The sequence below is a fragment of the Mercenaria mercenaria genome, chromosome 11, assembly GCF_021730395.1.
Source record: "Mercenaria mercenaria strain notata chromosome 11, MADL_Memer_1, whole genome shotgun sequence".
Classification (NCBI taxonomy): Eukaryota; Metazoa; Mollusca; class Bivalvia; order Venerida; family Veneridae; genus Mercenaria; species Mercenaria mercenaria.
Window position 1 is genome coordinate 70,827,658 of NC_069371.1, and position 19,559 is coordinate 70,847,216.

At 34.0% G+C, this 19,559-nt stretch overlaps 1 protein-coding gene across 1 annotated transcript; it reads left to right on the plus strand.

The window, feature by feature from the left end:
• The first annotated feature begins 4,878 nt into the window (after positions 1-4,878).
• LOC128546080 (guanylate-binding protein 1-like) lies at positions 4,879-15,958 on the plus strand. The gene is made up of 7 exons (XM_053517681.1): positions 4,879-5,188; positions 8,339-8,554; positions 9,729-9,853; positions 10,718-10,830; positions 13,106-13,494; positions 13,930-14,213; positions 15,773-15,958. The coding sequence occupies exons 1-7, from the start codon at positions 5,083-5,085 to the stop codon at positions 15,827-15,829; spliced, it is 1,290 nt and encodes a 429-aa protein (XP_053373656.1). The 5' UTR covers positions 4,879-5,082; the 3' UTR covers positions 15,830-15,958.
• The last annotated feature ends 3,601 nt before the right edge of the window (positions 15,959-19,559 follow it).

Genomic DNA, 19,559 nt, shown 5'->3' on the forward strand with positions numbered 1-19,559 from the left:
ATTTTCTCGTCTTTCAATTTTCAGTATGTGGCAGTCAATGGATAAACCGATGCATTTTTTTCTTCTTCTTTTTTGGGGGGGGGGGGGGGGGGGGGGGGGGGGGGATGCGGAATAGGAATTAACCTAACCAGTATTCCTGGATTCTGTATCAGTACAAACCTGTTCCCCGCAAGTTACTCGATGCCTTTTATTTTAACAAATAAAACTTCGGAATCCAAGATAAATGAATTTAACATAAAGTGGTTCGAATTCTGCAAGCAAATAAATGAAAATAGGACATAAATGCAGTAATCATAACACTAAAGTTGTTTTTATTATATGCATTTCTGTGACAATGAATTGATATTTTCAGTGTTTCAAACAAGGAAGAAAACTTGTTTGTTTTACATGAAAGACCTAAATATATTTCACCCCGGCGTCCGTTGTCTGTCATCTGTCAAAATCTAGCTTGCGTATGCGATAGAGGTGTACTTTTCAACTGATCTTGTCAGAATGATGACCTTGATGAAATCTAGGCAAAGTTCGAAAATGGATCATCTGGGGTCAAAACCTAGGTCACTAAATCAAATCAAAGAAAACATTGTGTATGCGATAGAGGCTGCATTTTTCAATTGATCTTCATGGATTTTGGTCAGAATGATGAAATCTAGGTCAACTTTGAATATTTGTCATATGAGATTAAAAACTAGGTCACTAGGTTAAATAAAAATCCTTGTGTATGCGATAGAGGCTATATTTTTCAACTGCTCTTCTGAAATTTGGTCAGAATAATAGCCTTGATAAAGTTTAGGCCAAGTTTGAAAATAGATTCATATGGGATCAAAAGCTAGGTCACTTGGTCAAATCATATAAAAACATTGTGTATGCGATAGAGGCTGTATTTTTCAATTGATCTTCGTGAAATTTTGTCAAAATGATAGCCTTGAAAAAATTAAGGTCATGTTTGAATATGGGTCATCTTGGGTCCAAAACTAGGTCGCTAGGACAAATCAAAGGAAAACGTTTAGTATGTGATAGAGGTTGTATTTTCATTCGAGCTTCATGAAATTTTGTCAGAATGATTGCCTTGATCAAGTCTATGTCAAGTTCGAATGTAGGTCATCTTGGCTTAAATTGAAGAAAATACTTGGTTACACTTAAGAGACCACATTTTTGGTCCAATCTTAAAGAAAATCTGTCAGAATATTTGTTTCCATAAAATCACTAGGTCAAACATGTTTACACTGTTATGGTGTGTTTCTCAGGTGAGCAACCTAGGACCATCTTGGCCCTCTTGTCATATTTAAACTTTTAAACGTGCCCAAGACTCAGTTTTAATACATTTTCTGGTTATTCTTGGTCATAAGAAACGTTCCATTTTGCTATTATAAAAATAGAATTCGGCTAGGCCGGTGCTAGGGGGCATAAGTGATTTTACACATTGTATGCCCTCTCATTTAAATATTCAATTAAACCGAGCTTCCAGTATGTGTTGTTTGCTTCCATAGGAACTGATTAACAAAGGTTATTGACGCCACGTTTTATCTTGTTATCTGCTTATATCTGGTTATATTGCCAATAAATGTTTTTTTTTTCCACAGCATGCACTCTTATTCATTGAAAGACTTTTTCATGCCTTTCTGATGAATTCAATTTCCGACCTCATATAGTGTTATTTCTAGAGCGACGCAGCGGGGCGCCCCGCCCTGCCCTTTTTAACTGCCGCCACGCTGCCCTTAAAATGCCCCCTCTTGCCTTTGATCTTCTGCTAAATCCCGCCCTTTATCCTGTAGACATGCCTCGCCGATTTTTTGATCAGCGAATGCACATAGTCGGCGAGAATCAATGGAGTGTTAAACTTAATCGATAAAGAGTACTGATCCTTTGTACTGTCAAAATGGCGCTAATTAATGAATTGCCCGTAAGCGACAGCTGATTACCGAGCACGTGAAAAGCGCCCTGTACGATTTCTTCATGCAAGCCTTAAATTAGACCATTGTTTAATATAAATCAATGCAGTCTAATCCTACCGTAATTTCAACTGGAAAAAAGCACAAATTTGATGAATTTCTAAATCAAAATTAAGTTAAGAATGTCCGTTCACGATTCTAATTACACCCGATGTCGTATGCAATTTTTCCATAATTCCTTCGAAAAAAACTGACTATCAACATATTTTTTATGGTAAGTAACATCAAAATTTAAATTAACTATCTCTGGCTATGACTCATAAGAAAACGAAACTAAACATTTGCCATAAAATCTTAAAATAGAGAAAAGTGGAAAATTCACAGATCGCTCAACACGACAAAAACAAAAATGTTGCAGGCTCGGTTTGACTGAGCCTGTTCATGGACGGCAGTGGAAATGCATGCTACCGTCCACGCCCTCTAGCCTCGGTTTGAGCAGAACTCAACATTTACACATGCTAAAAGTACGAAAAAGAATTTAGAGACATCCGCAGATGTATTCAAACAGCGGTGCACATGGAACCTTCAATGATACACGTGTTGAGGCGTGTAATTCCATGAAGAGCGGCGTTTGGTCCCAGATAAAGTAGAGGGTTTGCTCAAAACGAGAAAACAATGGGCAGAACTAAACAAACTGGAATTTAGGAAGGAGATTTGAGGTTATGGAGCCTGCGTATCACAGGAACTGTGAAAAGACAAAATTAAAAAGCAGGCACCATATCCAAGGGGTGATTACACAATACCCTAGGCTATGAAAGCGGGAGTATTGGAACCACCCAGGCCGAAATGGTCATGTTGAGAAACTAAACAGTACCAATAACACGACATAAAGGTCGTACCACTTAAAAACGCACCTCAAAATAACTGTATTATTTTGTATTTCCATAATGGTAATTATACATGATTTGCATGAAAATAAAAGATATACAAGGATTTAGTTAAACTTAAGGACAAGACTGTTCCCAGTTTTAATCCGCGGCCACCCACAAGTGTGGAATGTGGTTGAGCTGTTAGACCATGTGATTATTATATAATACATCCTGAAAATGCAACACTGTTTGATTACTGAACTATTTACGAAGTATTAATGATTAATTAAAAAGTGCCATAAACATTATTTTATCATAATTGTCTACATATTATATTTTGAGTTTAACTGACATGCAGGTTAGACATACATTTTGGACCTGTGAGATCTTTTAACAGTGTAAGAAGGCGAAAAATCTCGTACTTGACAGTTTTGGTTATATGTTTTAGTTTCTATTTACTTTGACATCAAATCTTGCTCCAGCAATAAATATCTTAAAAATTAGCTTAAGTTGTGATCTTTTCTTACCACTCCGCAGTTATATTCTCCATTATATTACATTAAACATGCGTATTTGCTTTGCTTTTTCAATTTGTAAACACATTTCTCTTCGGAAGTTTAAGAAAATCCTTTCTTCCTTGAACATTACATCAGGGGGTTTAAAATGTGTTTGAATCGTATCCAGAAAGATTAGTAGGCAAATGCTGGTAATTGTGACAGGTGATATTCATTTTGAGACGATCCCCAGTTTTTCAAAATAGTTGACCCGATAATGACGTAAGTACTCCGCTACAAGCTTAAAGCATAGCATGGAATGGTGACAAATTACTTTTTAGTAGTAAGTTAAACTGTTTATGGTCGTTGAGAGGAACTATTAACCTCCAAGTTGAACACGTTTGAAACTGATGAATCATGAATGCATATAAACACAAACTACAATTTATCGGCAATACGTCTGTATTTTTTTAGTTCTGAAACTTGTTTTGTAGCTAAAATTCAAAATACAAAAAATTGTCATGTCTCTGTGCAGTTTATTACAGCTTTAATCTAAAAAGTAAGTCCAACTATTTGCACTACTTTCTACAACATCTATCATTGTCAGTGCACAAACGTTCAATCTATGACATGATCAAATTCCGGTTGTCTGTATTAATCACAGGCAATGCAGTCTGAACACTAAAATTAATCTTGGACTACAATAGGCGCAATATTTTTTTGGGTTAAACAATAATACATATCAACAAATCAGATGATATGAAAATTCATGTTATCTTTTCTTACCTCGCACCTAGTATGATATCTTTAAAGCTGCTTTCCACACTCTACTTGTACGTGGTCAAATAATTCTGGTTTCAATAGTAAAACATTGATAATTGTTATATTCGGCGTATTTTTAAAGATTTCAATGGTAAACTACAAACTGTCGTCGACAATACTTAGAAGTTATAAGATAACCACGTTTTGGCCAACAGTAACAGAAACAGCGGGAACACCGTTTGCAGACACTAACGTTTATTGGTCGACGGAGCTTAAAATGTGCATCACAGGTTCCTTTTCAGGGAATATATGATACAATTCATCATACATCATTTTACAGATATTTAAAGATATTTACTGTCTTTCATAATGGCCCAGGTTTTTATCTTCTAGCTTACGTCTTCTATGAAAAATGCCGTTAGAAGTACTTTCCCCAAACGTTGCATTGTCAAGCATTTGAAAGACAATATAAATATACAGTAAGTGGGGTCATATTCCCTGGCATAGTAATTGTTTGTTCTTCATTATGTTCACTAACGACGTTTCTCCCTTGACAGCTACATACAAAATTGATTAATACACCCTATTCATTCTCAAAGTATGCGCGTTGCCCTACATGCATTTAAAAGAAATTAACATCACGTTTAAATTCATGTATAATAAATTGTGTCACATTCCCTGGCAGTTTGTCTTTAAGCTGTTGAATATACGCCCAACGAACATTTACATTGCATATAAGGCCGTATATTAGAATATTCGACATTAAGTACCGAATTTCTTTACCCAGATACCTTACTGTGCGCTAGGGCAGCCACTGTGTTACTGTTTGCCAGCTAAGTGTGCGCTCTTTTGATTATCATAGTCTACTTTCAATTTCACATTCTAAAAATAGGTTTCGGTACTCCAAGGAAAATAAGTGATTACAAAGTAACAAAGTGGAATTTAGATAAAATAATTGATATTTGCATAGTCTGAAACCATAAAGAAAATATAGAGAAATGATAAGATTGCTTGCGATTCTATGGAAAGTAGCTTTAAATAAATCCACCACATAGGAGGAACCCAAGAATGACATTGTTATTTAAAATAACTGTAAAAGCCCACGTGACTGTTCTAAATATATTTCCAGCGTATCAAATATTACATAATTGTGTTCATGACTTGGGAATAAAGGGTAAGATATATTTTTTCTTTGATATATGATAATAAACACACAATTCAATATAGGAGTAGCAGGGGTCGGCCGTTCGGACCCCAATGTAGTCGAACCTAGAAGCGATAGTACTAAATTGTCAGAAGTAGTATCACTTTTTTGTCAATTGTTATCTCCTTTGAAAAACTGGCAGCCACTTTTGGTGAGCAAAAACTAGGAAACGTATAGAGACACTTGTAAAATGCTTCACACATAATAGACTACATGTATATAATAAATTATGTGGCAATTTAAAAAAAAAAAAAAAAAAAAAAAAAAAAACAGATATTTACGAATACGGCGATCAGAAGACTAAATCTTGGCTATGTAAAAATGTCAGTAGTATTAAGTTTTGATGTATGAATATTGTGAATATGCTTTTAAAAGAGAATTAGATTTTTTGCTCGACTATTCAAATAATAGGCAGAGCTATTGGACTAACCCATGCGTAGGCGTCCGCGTCGGCGTCCGCGTCTCTGATGAACTGATTTATATTGTACAGGTTCCATAACTAATTTTGCTTTTTTACAAAATTATGCCCATTTTCCACTAAGAAATTTTTGTTAATGTTTTATATGTAAGCTGGTATCTCAGTACCCACTAATAGAGTGGATTGAAATGTCATACACTTGTTCACTGTGATGATCTGACATGCATGCAATGCACAGGTTCTATAACTTTATTTTGCATTTTTTAAATATATTCACCTTTTTTGACTTAGCAATTCTTAGTCAAGTTTTTGTATGTAAGCTGGCATCTCTGTACCCACTAAATGGAAATGGATTTGCAAGTTTTAAAAATTATGCCCATTTTTAACCTTTTTGTTCATTCAATTGACAATGATGTTGAATATAATGGAGCGTTTATATTGTTAATATACTTTTCGTACAATTTATCTTCTGAATGAGCTCATTATTACTTGCACAGGTTTTGGTGCGTAGTACAAATATGTACGATGTATATTAAGTTTTATCGATCATATCAGTGTTTATCTTGTCGCGCGGGCAAACAAGAAATTGCCCAAGGCGAAACAGAAGAAAATCTGTTGTTCATCCGCGTGGTTCGAGTAATGACATATTCAACATTATATTTATATACATATAATTGTTTTTGTACAATTCATCATGCGTTTCAAAACCTAATATAAATATATATCAGGTTCATAGACAGCATGATGAACTGTAAACAAATGAATTATTTAGTATTTAACACCTTAAGTATCCAATTCATCTGGCCTTCTTAGGACTGCTTTCGCAGTGAAATAGTGTAACGGTAACAGCAGATTTCTTATACGAGATAAAGTGACAAAATTATATTCAGAAAACTACTTTAACCTCATTTTTATATTACCCAACAAACTTTCACAAATAATATTCTGTAGTTGAAGCTAGCTCATGATAACGTATATCGTTAAACATACTACTTTAGAACTCGAATTGTAATATATTATCTTAAAAGGTCAGATGTACTAAACATTGTACAAACAAATTTTGACATAAACTTGACTGACACAAGTCGAGTATTAAGCTCGCATATTGGCCTGTTATGTAAACGTTAAATATTTCTAAATTTGTACGCTCATTTGAAAATAGTTTTGATGGCATTGACAAATTATTGATGGGTTTTCGTGATAAAGAGTCTTACTCAATAAATGTATAGGGAAATAACTTTTACGGGCATCACAATTATATTATTGGAAAACTAGAAGATGCTTTTGTAGAAAAGCGCATGTCTGACCCAATGCATAATTGTATCGGCAAGATGTCGATAGGGGACAGGGGTGATATTTTTGGGCCTAGTAGTTCTCAAGTTATTACTTGTGTTCAGGCCCATGTGACCTTGACCTTTGATCAAGTGAACCCTAAAATCAATAGGGGCCATTCACTTTGCATGTCCAACCATCCTCTTAAATTTCAGCATTCTGTGTCAAGTGATTCTTAAGTTATTCATTGGAAAGAGTTTTCCATGTTTACCTGTGATCTTGACCTTTGACAGAATGACGCCAAAAACACTAGAGATCATCTACTTTGTAAGTCCTACCATTCTACGAAGTTTGAACGTTCTCGGTTAAGTGGTTCGTTCTCAAGTTTTTGACCAGAAATGGATTTCCATTTTCTGTCCTCTGCAACCTTGACCTTTAATAGTGTGACCCCAAAACCAATAGAAGGCATCTACTTTGCATGTCCAATTAGTCTATGAAGTTTTAACATTCTGGGTCTAGTTGTGATCAAGTTACTTATCGAAAATGATTTTACATGTTCAGACCCCTGTGACCTTGACCTTAAATAGAGTGACTCAAATATCAATAGGGGTCATCTACTCTGCATGTCCAATCATTCTGAGAAGTTTCAACATTCTGGGTCAAATGGTTCTCAAGTTATTGATCAGAAATAATTTTCCTTGTTCAAGTCCCTTTGACCTTGACTTTTAACAGAGTGACCCCAAAATTGATAGGGGTCATCTACTCTGCATAACCAATCATCCTATGAATTTCAATATTCTGGGCCAAGTGGTTCTCAAGTTATTGATCGGAAATGGTTTTCCATGTTCAGGCCCCTGTGACCTTGACCTTTAACAGAGTGACTCCCACATCAATAGGTGTGATCTACTCCGGCAGCTTTGCCACTCTTTAAAAATTCTAGGTCAAATGGTAATTGATCGAAGTGTGACGTACGGACGGACAGAGCAAAAATAATATGTCTCCCCCGGTGGGGGAAGACATAATAATGTGTTGTAATTTGTGTTTTCTACTAAATTCATATTAGGCAAGATCAATATTTAGTTGACCTTTGCTTTTCTTTCTTGAAACAGTCCTTTTGAAACCGGGCAGATTTACACAAAGAGCATTGAAGAATTCTCTCTTAAAAGGCTCGCCCTTGCATATTAAGGATTTTTTGTTTCATTTGTAGCATGGACATATTATCTGTCACCGAGTATAAACCAGACAATGGTAAAAATGTAACATATGGTTTTCTCAAAAGTGAAAGAAACATATTAATTAGTTTTTAATTTTACCTTTACTATTTTTTCTTCGACTTTTCTGAAAGATGGTGCCAGTAATGTTACCAGGTGTGCTCTGATCAATGACTTCTATAACTTATTCAATTTAACATTTTTCTTCTTTCTCTTCAGCAAATATGTCTCGGGAACTAAAGTTCCAGCTTGGTAATCTTCAAAAACCACAGTGGTTCATTCGTTTCAGCGCCAATGGTATAGCTGTGAATGAAAACGTATTGAATGAACTGAGGCGTTTGGAAAGTCATATTGTTGTTTTCACAGTAACAGGCTCTCTAAGAACGGGGAAGTCGTGGATACTCAACCAACTCGCAGAGTGTGGTGTAGAGAACGGTAAAGTAATTCATTGAGAATTTTTTATAAATATTCTCTGTAAAATCCACAGTTTGGCAAGTGTTAAGGCTAATTATTTCATCAATTAACATAGTAATTATTTTCATAAATATGAAATACACGCTAGTTTAAACTTCTAGCTGAGATAAAATCTATAGTCCCGGAAACCAAACAGATGTCCTTTATATACACTAAGTGCTTTTGAAACAGTGCAGAGTTTTGAAATAGTGCCAGAACATATCGGGAATAATATTAAAACGTTTGATATCAGGGTTTCTTTATACCTATTACGTACCATTTTTAAATCACTCATGCGTGGGGATAATTTGGATGATTTAGCGAAAACGATTTGCGATGAAATACATGTATATGCGATATGCGAGTCAAGAAGGACAACATCTCTTCTCTTACAACTGCCAAACCGGTAAAACCATTCCAGTTTACAATATCTAGATTTCTAATAGCGGGTTTTTAATATCTAGGCGCAAATAATAAACAATTTTAAAGTGCTGCGATCAAAGGGGTTGATTAGGTGACAATGGAATATGTACTTTTCAAATTTCTGTAATGCTAACCTACTTCTCAAAACGATGTTCTTTGATAAGCACCTTAAATTCAAAATAAATATGCACGAATATAGGCTGCATTGACCTTAAAACTGTTAATAGGCATCAACAAATAAGATTTACTTTGCAAAGAGATCTTGCTGATACGCTCCGCGTAGAAAGATATACATGTATCTAAACGTAACTGCCAACTTCTCTTGTACAATATCAAATATGCGTCTGAAGATAACTGCTGAAGAAAACTAAGATACAGTATCAAAATATGCATTGTACATTTTGACATTTTGATTCATTTTAAAGAAAGAAAACGAAGCAAATGTTTCAGAGTTTATTAAAAAAAACAAAAAAAAAACGAAAACAAAAAACCGTAAGAACTATAATTGAACAATACTGCACCTGTTTCTATATACATTTAAACTTAATTACCATATTCCGGAAGAAATGTTTTAAAATTGTGTTTGTTTTACGATATTTGCACACATGTGATTATTAATGGTTAAATATAAGACTTTATAATTAAGGCAGTTTACCATAGGTATCCTTTACAACCTTTCCATTAGCGTACCAAAAGTGCTAAGACAATCATGTTGTTTTCCAATCCAATGCAGGTTTCGGCGTGGCTGATGGACAGACAGCGGTTACAAGTGGTATTTGGATATTGTGCCGGGAGCATCCCATTTTAAAGTGTGTAGTGGTCTTCCTGGATACAGAAGGATTGCATGATCCTTTTAAGGTATATAATTACATGACTCCTCATAAAAATTTCCGGACCATAGTCTGTGCTATTGGCGAGTTTATATATGTCAACACAGGTTTGCAGATCTAAAGTATAAAATGAGAAAGAAGCTCTAATGTCATGCAATAAATACTTACTGAAGTATTGAATGGTTGGCCAGTCAATATTAGTTAAAATTATTAGCCCTCCTTTGGATCCAGTACAAATATTTGTAACTAGAATCGTAATTTGTATAGTTTACTTTGCCTCATCAGATCGTATTGGCGTGATAACAGAAGACGTTTTAAATTACTTGAGTATACTTTTGGGGCGGGGGGATAATTTTCATCATTTGATTTTGAAGTAAAAGTACATTTTTTGTATAATGTAGTAATCATGATTCTGCTTGACCATCTTGACAGAAGAAAGTTCATCTGGTCAAGTAAGTGTGCCATGAAAATTCAGAAGGGTAACTGACCTTCGTATTTGACTAATATTTATCCTGGCAGTCTTAACAAACGGGTAAATCATACATACACCATCAATTATCAGAATTAAACATTTTTTCCAACCCCATTTTGTGGCGTCGTCTTTCGTCCAGAGACAAATTCAACTTTAGTGATAACGGAAGTGGCCAGATGTGCAAAACAACATCATTAGGATATTTTCTGGTATCAATCTGGTATAGTAATAATTATAATTTTGCCCAGACGATTCAGAAAGTGAACGGATTCATGTCATGACAATTTCTACCTTTTAACATGAATAATAGGATTGTTTCATATTTGTACTGAAATATAATTGTCACAGTATACTAATAATGCCTGAATAGATATTTTGAACTAATCCCAAGCAGGTGTTGTGTTTATATACACATTTCAGACCAATACAGAGCAAGAAGATAACCGCCTATCGACTTTGTCCTTCTTACTGTCAGATAAGTTCATTTTTAACGCCAAAGACAAGTTTGACAACAACGATTTAGGAAAAATAGGGTATCCTTTTATATAGACTGAAAGTAGATCCTTTTTATGACACATTTTAGTTCGTGAGTTATTTTGATCACTAACCGTCCGTTCGTCGTACGTGGTTCATCTGTCGTTCGTCCGTACACTTTCTTTCAAACGACGCCCCTTCCCCCCCCCCCCCACCCCCCACTCCGCCGTGAATTCGTTTCATGGAAGCTGAGGAATGTTGGCTCGGATGGTTCTTCGATGGTCTTCTACCAAATTTGTTCAAACAGTTCCGCTTAGTAGCGTATAGGGGATTTCAGAGATAAAACTAAAAAGAAAATATTCAAACGATATCTGCTCCAAAACTGCTTGTCCTATTTTACAATAATTTCACTCAAATGTTTCTTGGACGACACTCTACCAATATTATTCAAATTATTCCATTTGCCAAATAGCAAACATGGCCGCCTTGGTTTTAATAGCTTTCTATATGTATATAGGGGAAACGTAAAAAAGATATTCTTGTTTAAAATGCTCATCTAATTTCAAATTAATCGTACATAAATCATCCTGGGATTATTCAGATTCGTGAAAAGGCTTGACCACCAGCGGGCTAAGTCACTTTTCTATTGTGTATAATATAGTAAAAACTTTTTACAATCTTCTTTTCAGAAAGTCAGAGCTAGCACCTGATTTTAAAGTAATTAAATAATTTTACACCAATGTTCCTTGGATAACCCTTCACAAAATTGTTCAAATTATTCTTCTTTTGTCAAAAACAAATGGCTGCTTAAGATTAAAATTATTAAAAATAGCTTCAACCGTATCTCCCCCTAAAGCGCTGGTTTGATTTTAAGATAATTCTACACTTTCAGATGTTCCTTTTGTGACAGTTTATCTGAATTTTAAAATTACTCTGATTCGTAAAATACTTGACAACCAGGGGGCGTGGTCATTTATACAGGGGACATTTTAAAAATGTTCTTGACAAATAAATGTTTGCCCAAATTTTAGAATTAAATTAGTGGTAGTTAGGTGTCACTTTACCAAGGTTGTTCAAATTACTATAAAATGTTTAAAACAATACTGACTAGAGAGCCTGGTTACTTCCCCTATATGTATATAGTAGTAACTTCAAAATCTTCTTGTCAGACTTGAAAACAAATTTACGAAAGAGTTCTTTTGGAAACTCTATAATACTGATTAAATTACACCGATTACCAAAAATATGACCACCTGCCAGTGAGCTAAATATAAAAATATCTCCGAGAAACCTCAGCTAAACTGTTGGTCTGATATTTCAATAATTTCAAAGAAATATTCCTTGAGTGAAAATCTACCAAGAGTGATCATATTATACCAGCTTGTCAAAAATATGACCGCCAGAACTAAAATGGAAAAATCTTCGAACGCCATCATTTCTTAAATCATTTGTTACATTTTCTAATAATTTCCAAGAAAGTTTTCTTTAGGTGACCGCCTTCTACAAGTGTTAAAAAGCTTGATTCATCGAAAAAAAAAAAACATGACTGGTCTATTTCTCCCTATATGGCTCTATGGAAAACATTGAATATTTCTTCACTGAACCTGAAGGCCGGTTTCAGAGTAATGATGAAGAAATCTATCTGAGCTGTAAAACTCTGGTGAACGATAAAAGACAATCATGGCTCTCTTGTTCTATTTCAAACACTACACCGATCGGAAAAATCTTCGAAGCTGTGATAAGGCCTGGGATAATTAAAATAATCACTAATGATCATTTATATTATCTTATAGTTTTATATGTATTTGATATACAACAAATAACTGTGCGTAGTCACATGCAAGGTCATTTAAGTGCTTTATTATAAAATGAAGTACCGTTCAAAGCGGGATGCCTCAGTTCTGAAAGCTGCCTAAACCAGATTTTAAATTTTTGGATTAATTCATTTGAGTTGTCATACATAAAATAAGAGGTTTACACATAAGTAAAGTACAATTAAGAAAAAATATCTGATACGTATAAACTTAGAAAAATAGTTGTAATGAAAATACAGTTTTGATGAATAGGTCCCATGCAGCTGAAAATGTTAGAGAATTTCTGTACAGCTTATACTACGATTGCCTTCTTTATTTTTGATACAGCACAAGCCTCTTAAAATCATTCAATCAAACACATTCAAGTCACCTCTCTGCATGAATTGAACCCAACCATAACGGCTGTAGTATGTGATATTAACCTTTTCTATGATAGAATATTTATCTCTCCACCAAATTTATATTTTACTTGATTATTGACATTTTTCCTGCAAGTATAATTTCCTTCATATGTTTTAAGTTTTATCGCAATGATTTCGAAGAAGCTACAACAAAGAGAAGCACAAGAATCATTTCCAGAGTTCATTTTACTTCTACGAGATGTTGCCAGAGTTAAAGTCAATGGTAAAGTGGTGGAGCCCAAAGAGTATCTAGAAAATATCTTGGAATCTGCTGGACACGATGACTGCCGATTTTCTCCAAAATGGTGCATCCGAGAGTACTGTAAGAAGAGAGCATGCTTCACTTTGACATTACCGACAGAATTCGAAGACCTGGCGAAATTGGGTGAAACTGATCATCCAGAGCTAAAAGCTCGCTTTTTGGAAGACAAGGAGAAGTTTAAAAACCACTTGTTCAGAAACTCAGACATTAAGCGACTGAATAATGGCTCACCATGCACAACCAGTGGTTCGTATTTTTACTAACTAAAAGAAAATGTTATCATAATTACTTATTAAATAACTAAAACGATTGACTAAACGATTTAACAGATAAGAAGGGAATGAAAGTGAATCTCAAGGGCTTACAGTAAGCCCTAGTGTTAGATATTCAAAGAGCTGAAAAATGAACTAAATCAAACGGGAAACAAATTTAACATGTTAAGTAAAATGTAAAGATAAAACTCATGCAGAACTTTATTCATGTAAGATGTAATGATTCGGGCGTTTTTTTGCAGAATTTTTACGTCAGAATAACATCATAATGTCTCTTGCCAGTTCGCAGAATATACAACACTTAACTTGTTTCTTCGTTTAACTAACAGAAAATTCGAAAAATGTAATGTTTGAATTTTTATTTACAGTCTTTAGTCATTAGATACACAAAGTTATAGTTATGCTTCAGCATTCTGTGTGTACGCACGTGCATTAGTAGCGACTGTGGAAGAAGGTGCGATACCACATGTAAGTTCTCTTCAACACCGTATAGCGGAAGAAGAAAACCAACGTGTTTGGAAAGAAACAACGGAACTTTTTAGAAATTCTATCAGAGACGACGAAAAAACTAATTTGTATGGATCGCCCACGGAAAGATTCAAAGTGCTACAAAAAGAAGGGATTGAACGCATCCAGAATCAGATGATACCTAAAAGCCAGCAACATATGTCCGAAATTGTTGAGGAGTTTAAGGTTACCTCTATTTTACTTTGTTGACTTGTATTTCTAAATAGATTCTTATTTTTCCTAAAAGGTTTATTGAGAGTAAGGAAAATGTAATTTTTGTTGCGTGCTAATTTTACTGTGAGAAACTATTGAGACGACCAAAAGATGTCCATAATTCTAGAAATTGTCATACATCTTCTTTAAGTTTCATGTTATTAAATATTGACCTTATTTATTAACTGAATACTACGTATTTTGTTTATAATGAAATATTAATGCTTGATAACATCCACCGCTAACAGGGTTTAATGAAAGATTAAAAACACGAAATAGTCAAATAATACTTTCATCACAAAATTATAACAGCGATTGATATATTTAATAGTTCTTCTTATTTTACTATGCTGAGTGAATGTTTGCAACTTTTGGCTATCATTTTGACATTCTATCAGCCTTTTATTATAATATATAATTATGAATTTACGAATTTTAGTCAAACAGTACAAACACCATTCAAGGTTTATCTTTTTAGTTCATTTTACATTTTATGCGTCTTTGACAGAAAATTGACAGCAAATGTGATTCATATTTTTATCATCTTAAAATTACTATTTTACTCTTGTCTATATTCTTCATCAAAATGTAGGTTTATAACATATAAAAATAGGTGAAAGGTGTGTGAATTGCCGTCTTTTGAAGTGTTATTTTATATATCATACATAGAAAAGATTCAGCTTTGTCTAAACGAGGTTGTATATTTGGCTTTTTCGGTCATATTTTGATAAAAATGACAGTCACATTTAAGAAATAAGTCACGCGCAACATTTTGTACGCTGTTTAAACTTGAAATGAATGCAGTTCAGAATCCAACATAAGACCTTTAGGCACATACATCAATTACAATTTGAGATGTTCTGGAGATGACCTAGTTGCAGGTCAGACTTCGTCATAGGGAATTAGGTCTCAATTAACAACTATTACTGGATTTATTGGAAGTAGTTTCAACATAGAATAGTTGCACCAGTTCATCATAGGAGGTAAGGTCACGCACAATAATCACAGTTTGAGATTTTGGAAGTAATTTAGGAACGCCTACAGAATTCATTATATAAACCTAGCTCACATAACCACTACAGTTTGCGAATTTTGTTATACATAATAGTTTGAACATGTTATAACTGCACTTCAGAATACGTCATAGGAACTTAAGTCACTCACAATAACTACACCACAACTGCATATATAATTTTGTGCTAATTTAACGCTTTGAATATGGTAAAACAACAAAAAGAAAAAATAATACTGCATACAACATGATTCCAACCTTTTGTTAGGAATGAACTGAAATTATTCTGCAAGAAAATTTAGGTAATGAAAGTAATACTATGAAGGGTTTAGATTATAGCTGTTGAAATTAAGTTTGTTGATTTTATATCGAATAAAGTCAATAATTAAGAGATTAATCAAATTACCTGAAGTCATTTGTCAAGAATGGATTTTACACAAACACTATTTTTTTACCAACTTACTTAACTTTTATTTCATCTTACTTACTATGACCTATTAAACTGTGATTTTTCAATTAGGTATTTTCAGAGGAAGAGTATAAGAAACTGTCTACAGAAAAATGCCGTGAGTTTTAGACTTGCCACCTAGAAACATGTTTCAACATGATAGAAGACAACTGCTACATGGCTCCAAATGCCAAAGAAAAGTTCGAAAGAGACGTTAGAAAGGTCAAAGAAAAATACGACAAAAGGGAAAATTTGGGCCCGGAGGTTTGTTACGAAGTACTCACATATAATAATTAGCTCACCTTAGCACAAAGAGCTCTGGATGGGATATTGTGATCACTCGCCGTACGTTGTTTGTCCGTCTGTCGTCCGTCTACACTTTTCATAAAAAAATGTCTCCCCTTATATCGTGTGGTGAAAATTGATAAAAACTTGGCTTGAATCTTTCTTGGGTGGTCGTCTTCCAAATTTATTCAACCGGTTCCGGTTGGTTGCACATAGATGCCGCAAGAGCAAAAACAATAGATGAAATAACTTCATACAACATCTCATCCGCTAGTCCGATTATGAAATAATTTTACACAAATGGTATTTTTTTACCCTATACCAAGATTATTCAAATTATTTTGATTTGTCTAAAACATGGTAACCAGAGGGCAATGTCAATTTCCTGTAAATGTATTTAGTGGGAACGTTATCAATTTTCCTGGCCCTCTTGTTATAATAATTATTTTTTACCAAATGATATTTAAGCAAATCTGCAACATTTTTATTTATTTTTATTCATGTCTTGTTGGGCTACCTGTGATTTATGTTTTATTTCGATCTCTTCATATTGTTCAACACGACATTTATGTTGTGTTAATGTACTGTTTAACTTTTCAGTTTTAACATTTTGGCTTGGGTGGTGTCAATACTCCCGTTCAATTAGCTTTGGGTATTGTGTAATCATTCCAAGGATATTATGTCTGCTTCTTAATTTTGTTTTGTGGCAGTTTCTGTAATATGCACGCCCAATAACGTCAGATTTCCACTGGATATAACTAGGGATCATAGGCCGCTTTTCATGGAATTGCAGTCTGTGTAATATTGAAGATTCAATGTCAACCGCTGTATGAATACATCTGTGGATGTCTCTGAATTTAATTTTGTACTTGTAACATGTATAAATGTTGAGTTCTGCTCAACCCGGGGCTAGAGGACGTGACGGTAGCTTGCAATTCCTCCTCTACCGTCTATGAATAGGCTCAGTTAAACCAACCCTGCAACTTTTTCCTTTACAATGTATGCCATGTTGGGCAACCTGTGGCTTCCCTTTTTCTATTTTCCGAATGCACTTTATCACATATTTAAATTACAGAAATCATATATACTTGATAATATTATGGTACATTAAAAATGTCCCTGTTTAAATTTTAAGCCGTATGATATATATACTTGTCGAACCTACTAACGCTCTCTTAAAACTTTTGGTAATAAACTTCATACAAAATGTATTACAGATAATTCATATATGAAACTTTTTAAAGGTTTAAAAAAATCATCTTGCTAATAATTGTGTACCTCTATAATTTCAATAAAATTAAGTTAAGAATGATAAACGATTATTCTTTAAACGGCATCTGACATTTCTTGAAAAAGACACAAAAACAAATATGAATGTTATGATTTTATTTAACGTTCAAGTACCTGTTTGATAGAGACAGAGGTGTGAATATAAAATTTTCAAATATCAATTCAAATTTATATGTAGTTCTGAAGTATGGCAAGGTAAAAAAGTAAATTTTCTCAGGATTCTCTCTCCTTAGTGAAATCTTTTCGTTTTAAGTTCTAGATATTTATGTGCATTCTGTTATTTTTTATATTTGAATGAGATCGTAAAATAAATCAAATGATATATCATAGCTTGACTCGCTTTTGTTGAAATGTCAGTACATAATGAACAATATGTTTTTCCAAAAGTATTTGCAATATCGTAGGCATAAAAGTTGTAATACGAAATCTATTATCGAATTATTAAGGGGTGGGGGTGGGGGCGTTAAAAGTTCCATTTTGTTCATTTCGTCGACAGGTTAGCTTTTGGTCGGTTCTGTCTCATGGCCTTAAACATAACAAGCAAAAAAACACATTATTTATGTATTTTACAGAAAGTGAACGTTTGGAACGAAAAAGAAAGAGAAATTAGAAAAAAGATGAAGGAACTCGAATTGGTGGACTTACGGTATGAACTACACTCAGCGGAAACAGCAAACAAAGAAGAAAAGGATCACCTGGATCAAAGAATAAAACGTATGGAGGCTGAAGTAAATGAACAGAAACTGGAGATGGCGCAAAAAGGTAGATTCACGTTGCAGAAAACGAATTCATAGTCTTAAATTCGATACTTTGACAGACATTTTCGAAATTATTTTAGTTATGTTTAACTGTGTATGCTTACAAGTTATCACTGCCGCCACAATAAGGGCGCTGAAATTCTGTTATATATAACTCAAAACAATGTAAACATGTGTTTAATATGAAAATGAACGTAAGCAATCTTACTGCGTTCATTTGTTTTCTTTTTGTGAACATGAATATAATTCTTGGAAACGTTCTGAATAGTTAAATGATCTTAGATAAAGAGGATACGCAATCTGTGCATGTTGGTGACAAATACGAAAAAATTAAACTGCGTTTCAGTTCTATTAAATGTTGCCATATTTTGTAGAGAAACTACATATTGTATAGATTGATAATATACTTTTTCATTTTCATTGTACCTACACATTTATCTAAGATAAACACACGTTATTATTATTTTTGCAGCACAAGAACTTGAACAGAAAAGAAATAACGAGAAGTTTGAACTGGAACAAGAAAGAAGAAGGAATGAATTTGAGTTCGAAATGAAGACAATTGAATTACAAAAACAACTAAGGCAACAGGAGGATAAGATGCATGATCGAGAAGTGCGTATAAATGAAAAGGAAGCAGCTCTTACAAAAGCTGTAGAAGAGATAAAAGAAAGTCAAACAATGCAAATGCAAAGAGAAAGTGATGCAAAAGTAGTCAGTTCATTAGTTGATGGAATATCTCTAATTGGAGCTGCAACTATTACTGCCCTTGGTAATTTAGGTAATGGTTCAGAATGACGCGTGCAATTAAAAAATTAAGGAAATTACTACTAATTGTTACATAAGGAGAATTCCAAAATGTAGTTCCATTTTGTTGGTGAGATATAGTATAATATGTCATATATAAGGATGCGGCATTTATATTGGTTGGCCTAGTTTTATTGCGTATTGTTATAGGTTTTAGTTTTAGAAAATGTCTTCATATGCGTAATTGCTCAGCAGCGAGTATTTTCATAGAGTGTTGCTTTTAGCTAATCTGAGCACAAAGTGCTTAAGGTGAGCTATTGTAATCACCCTGTGTCTAACGTCGTACGTTTGCATCGTCTGTCATGCGTCGTCAACAATTTGACATTTTACACTCTTGGGGTCACAATTTTGTCCAAATCTTGATGAAACTTGTTAAAATGTTACCCTCAGAAAACTCACATTGAGTCATCTGGGTAATAATTTAGGTCACTGGGTTAGTTAACAGGAAAACGTTGTTAACACTCTAGAGACCAAATTGTCTACCTTATCTTCTTAAAACTTTATCAAAATTTTTGTCTCTGTGAAATTTAGGTCAAGTTGGAAACTAGGTAACCTGTGATCTTAACTAAAATAGAAAAAGTGAAAACTCCACAGGTCGGTCAACACGACAAAAACTAAAATGTTGCAGGCCCGGTTTGATTGAGCCTGTTCATGGACGGTAGTGGAAATGCATGCTACCGTCCACGCTAAGTCACTAGGTAAAATCTAGAGATATAAAT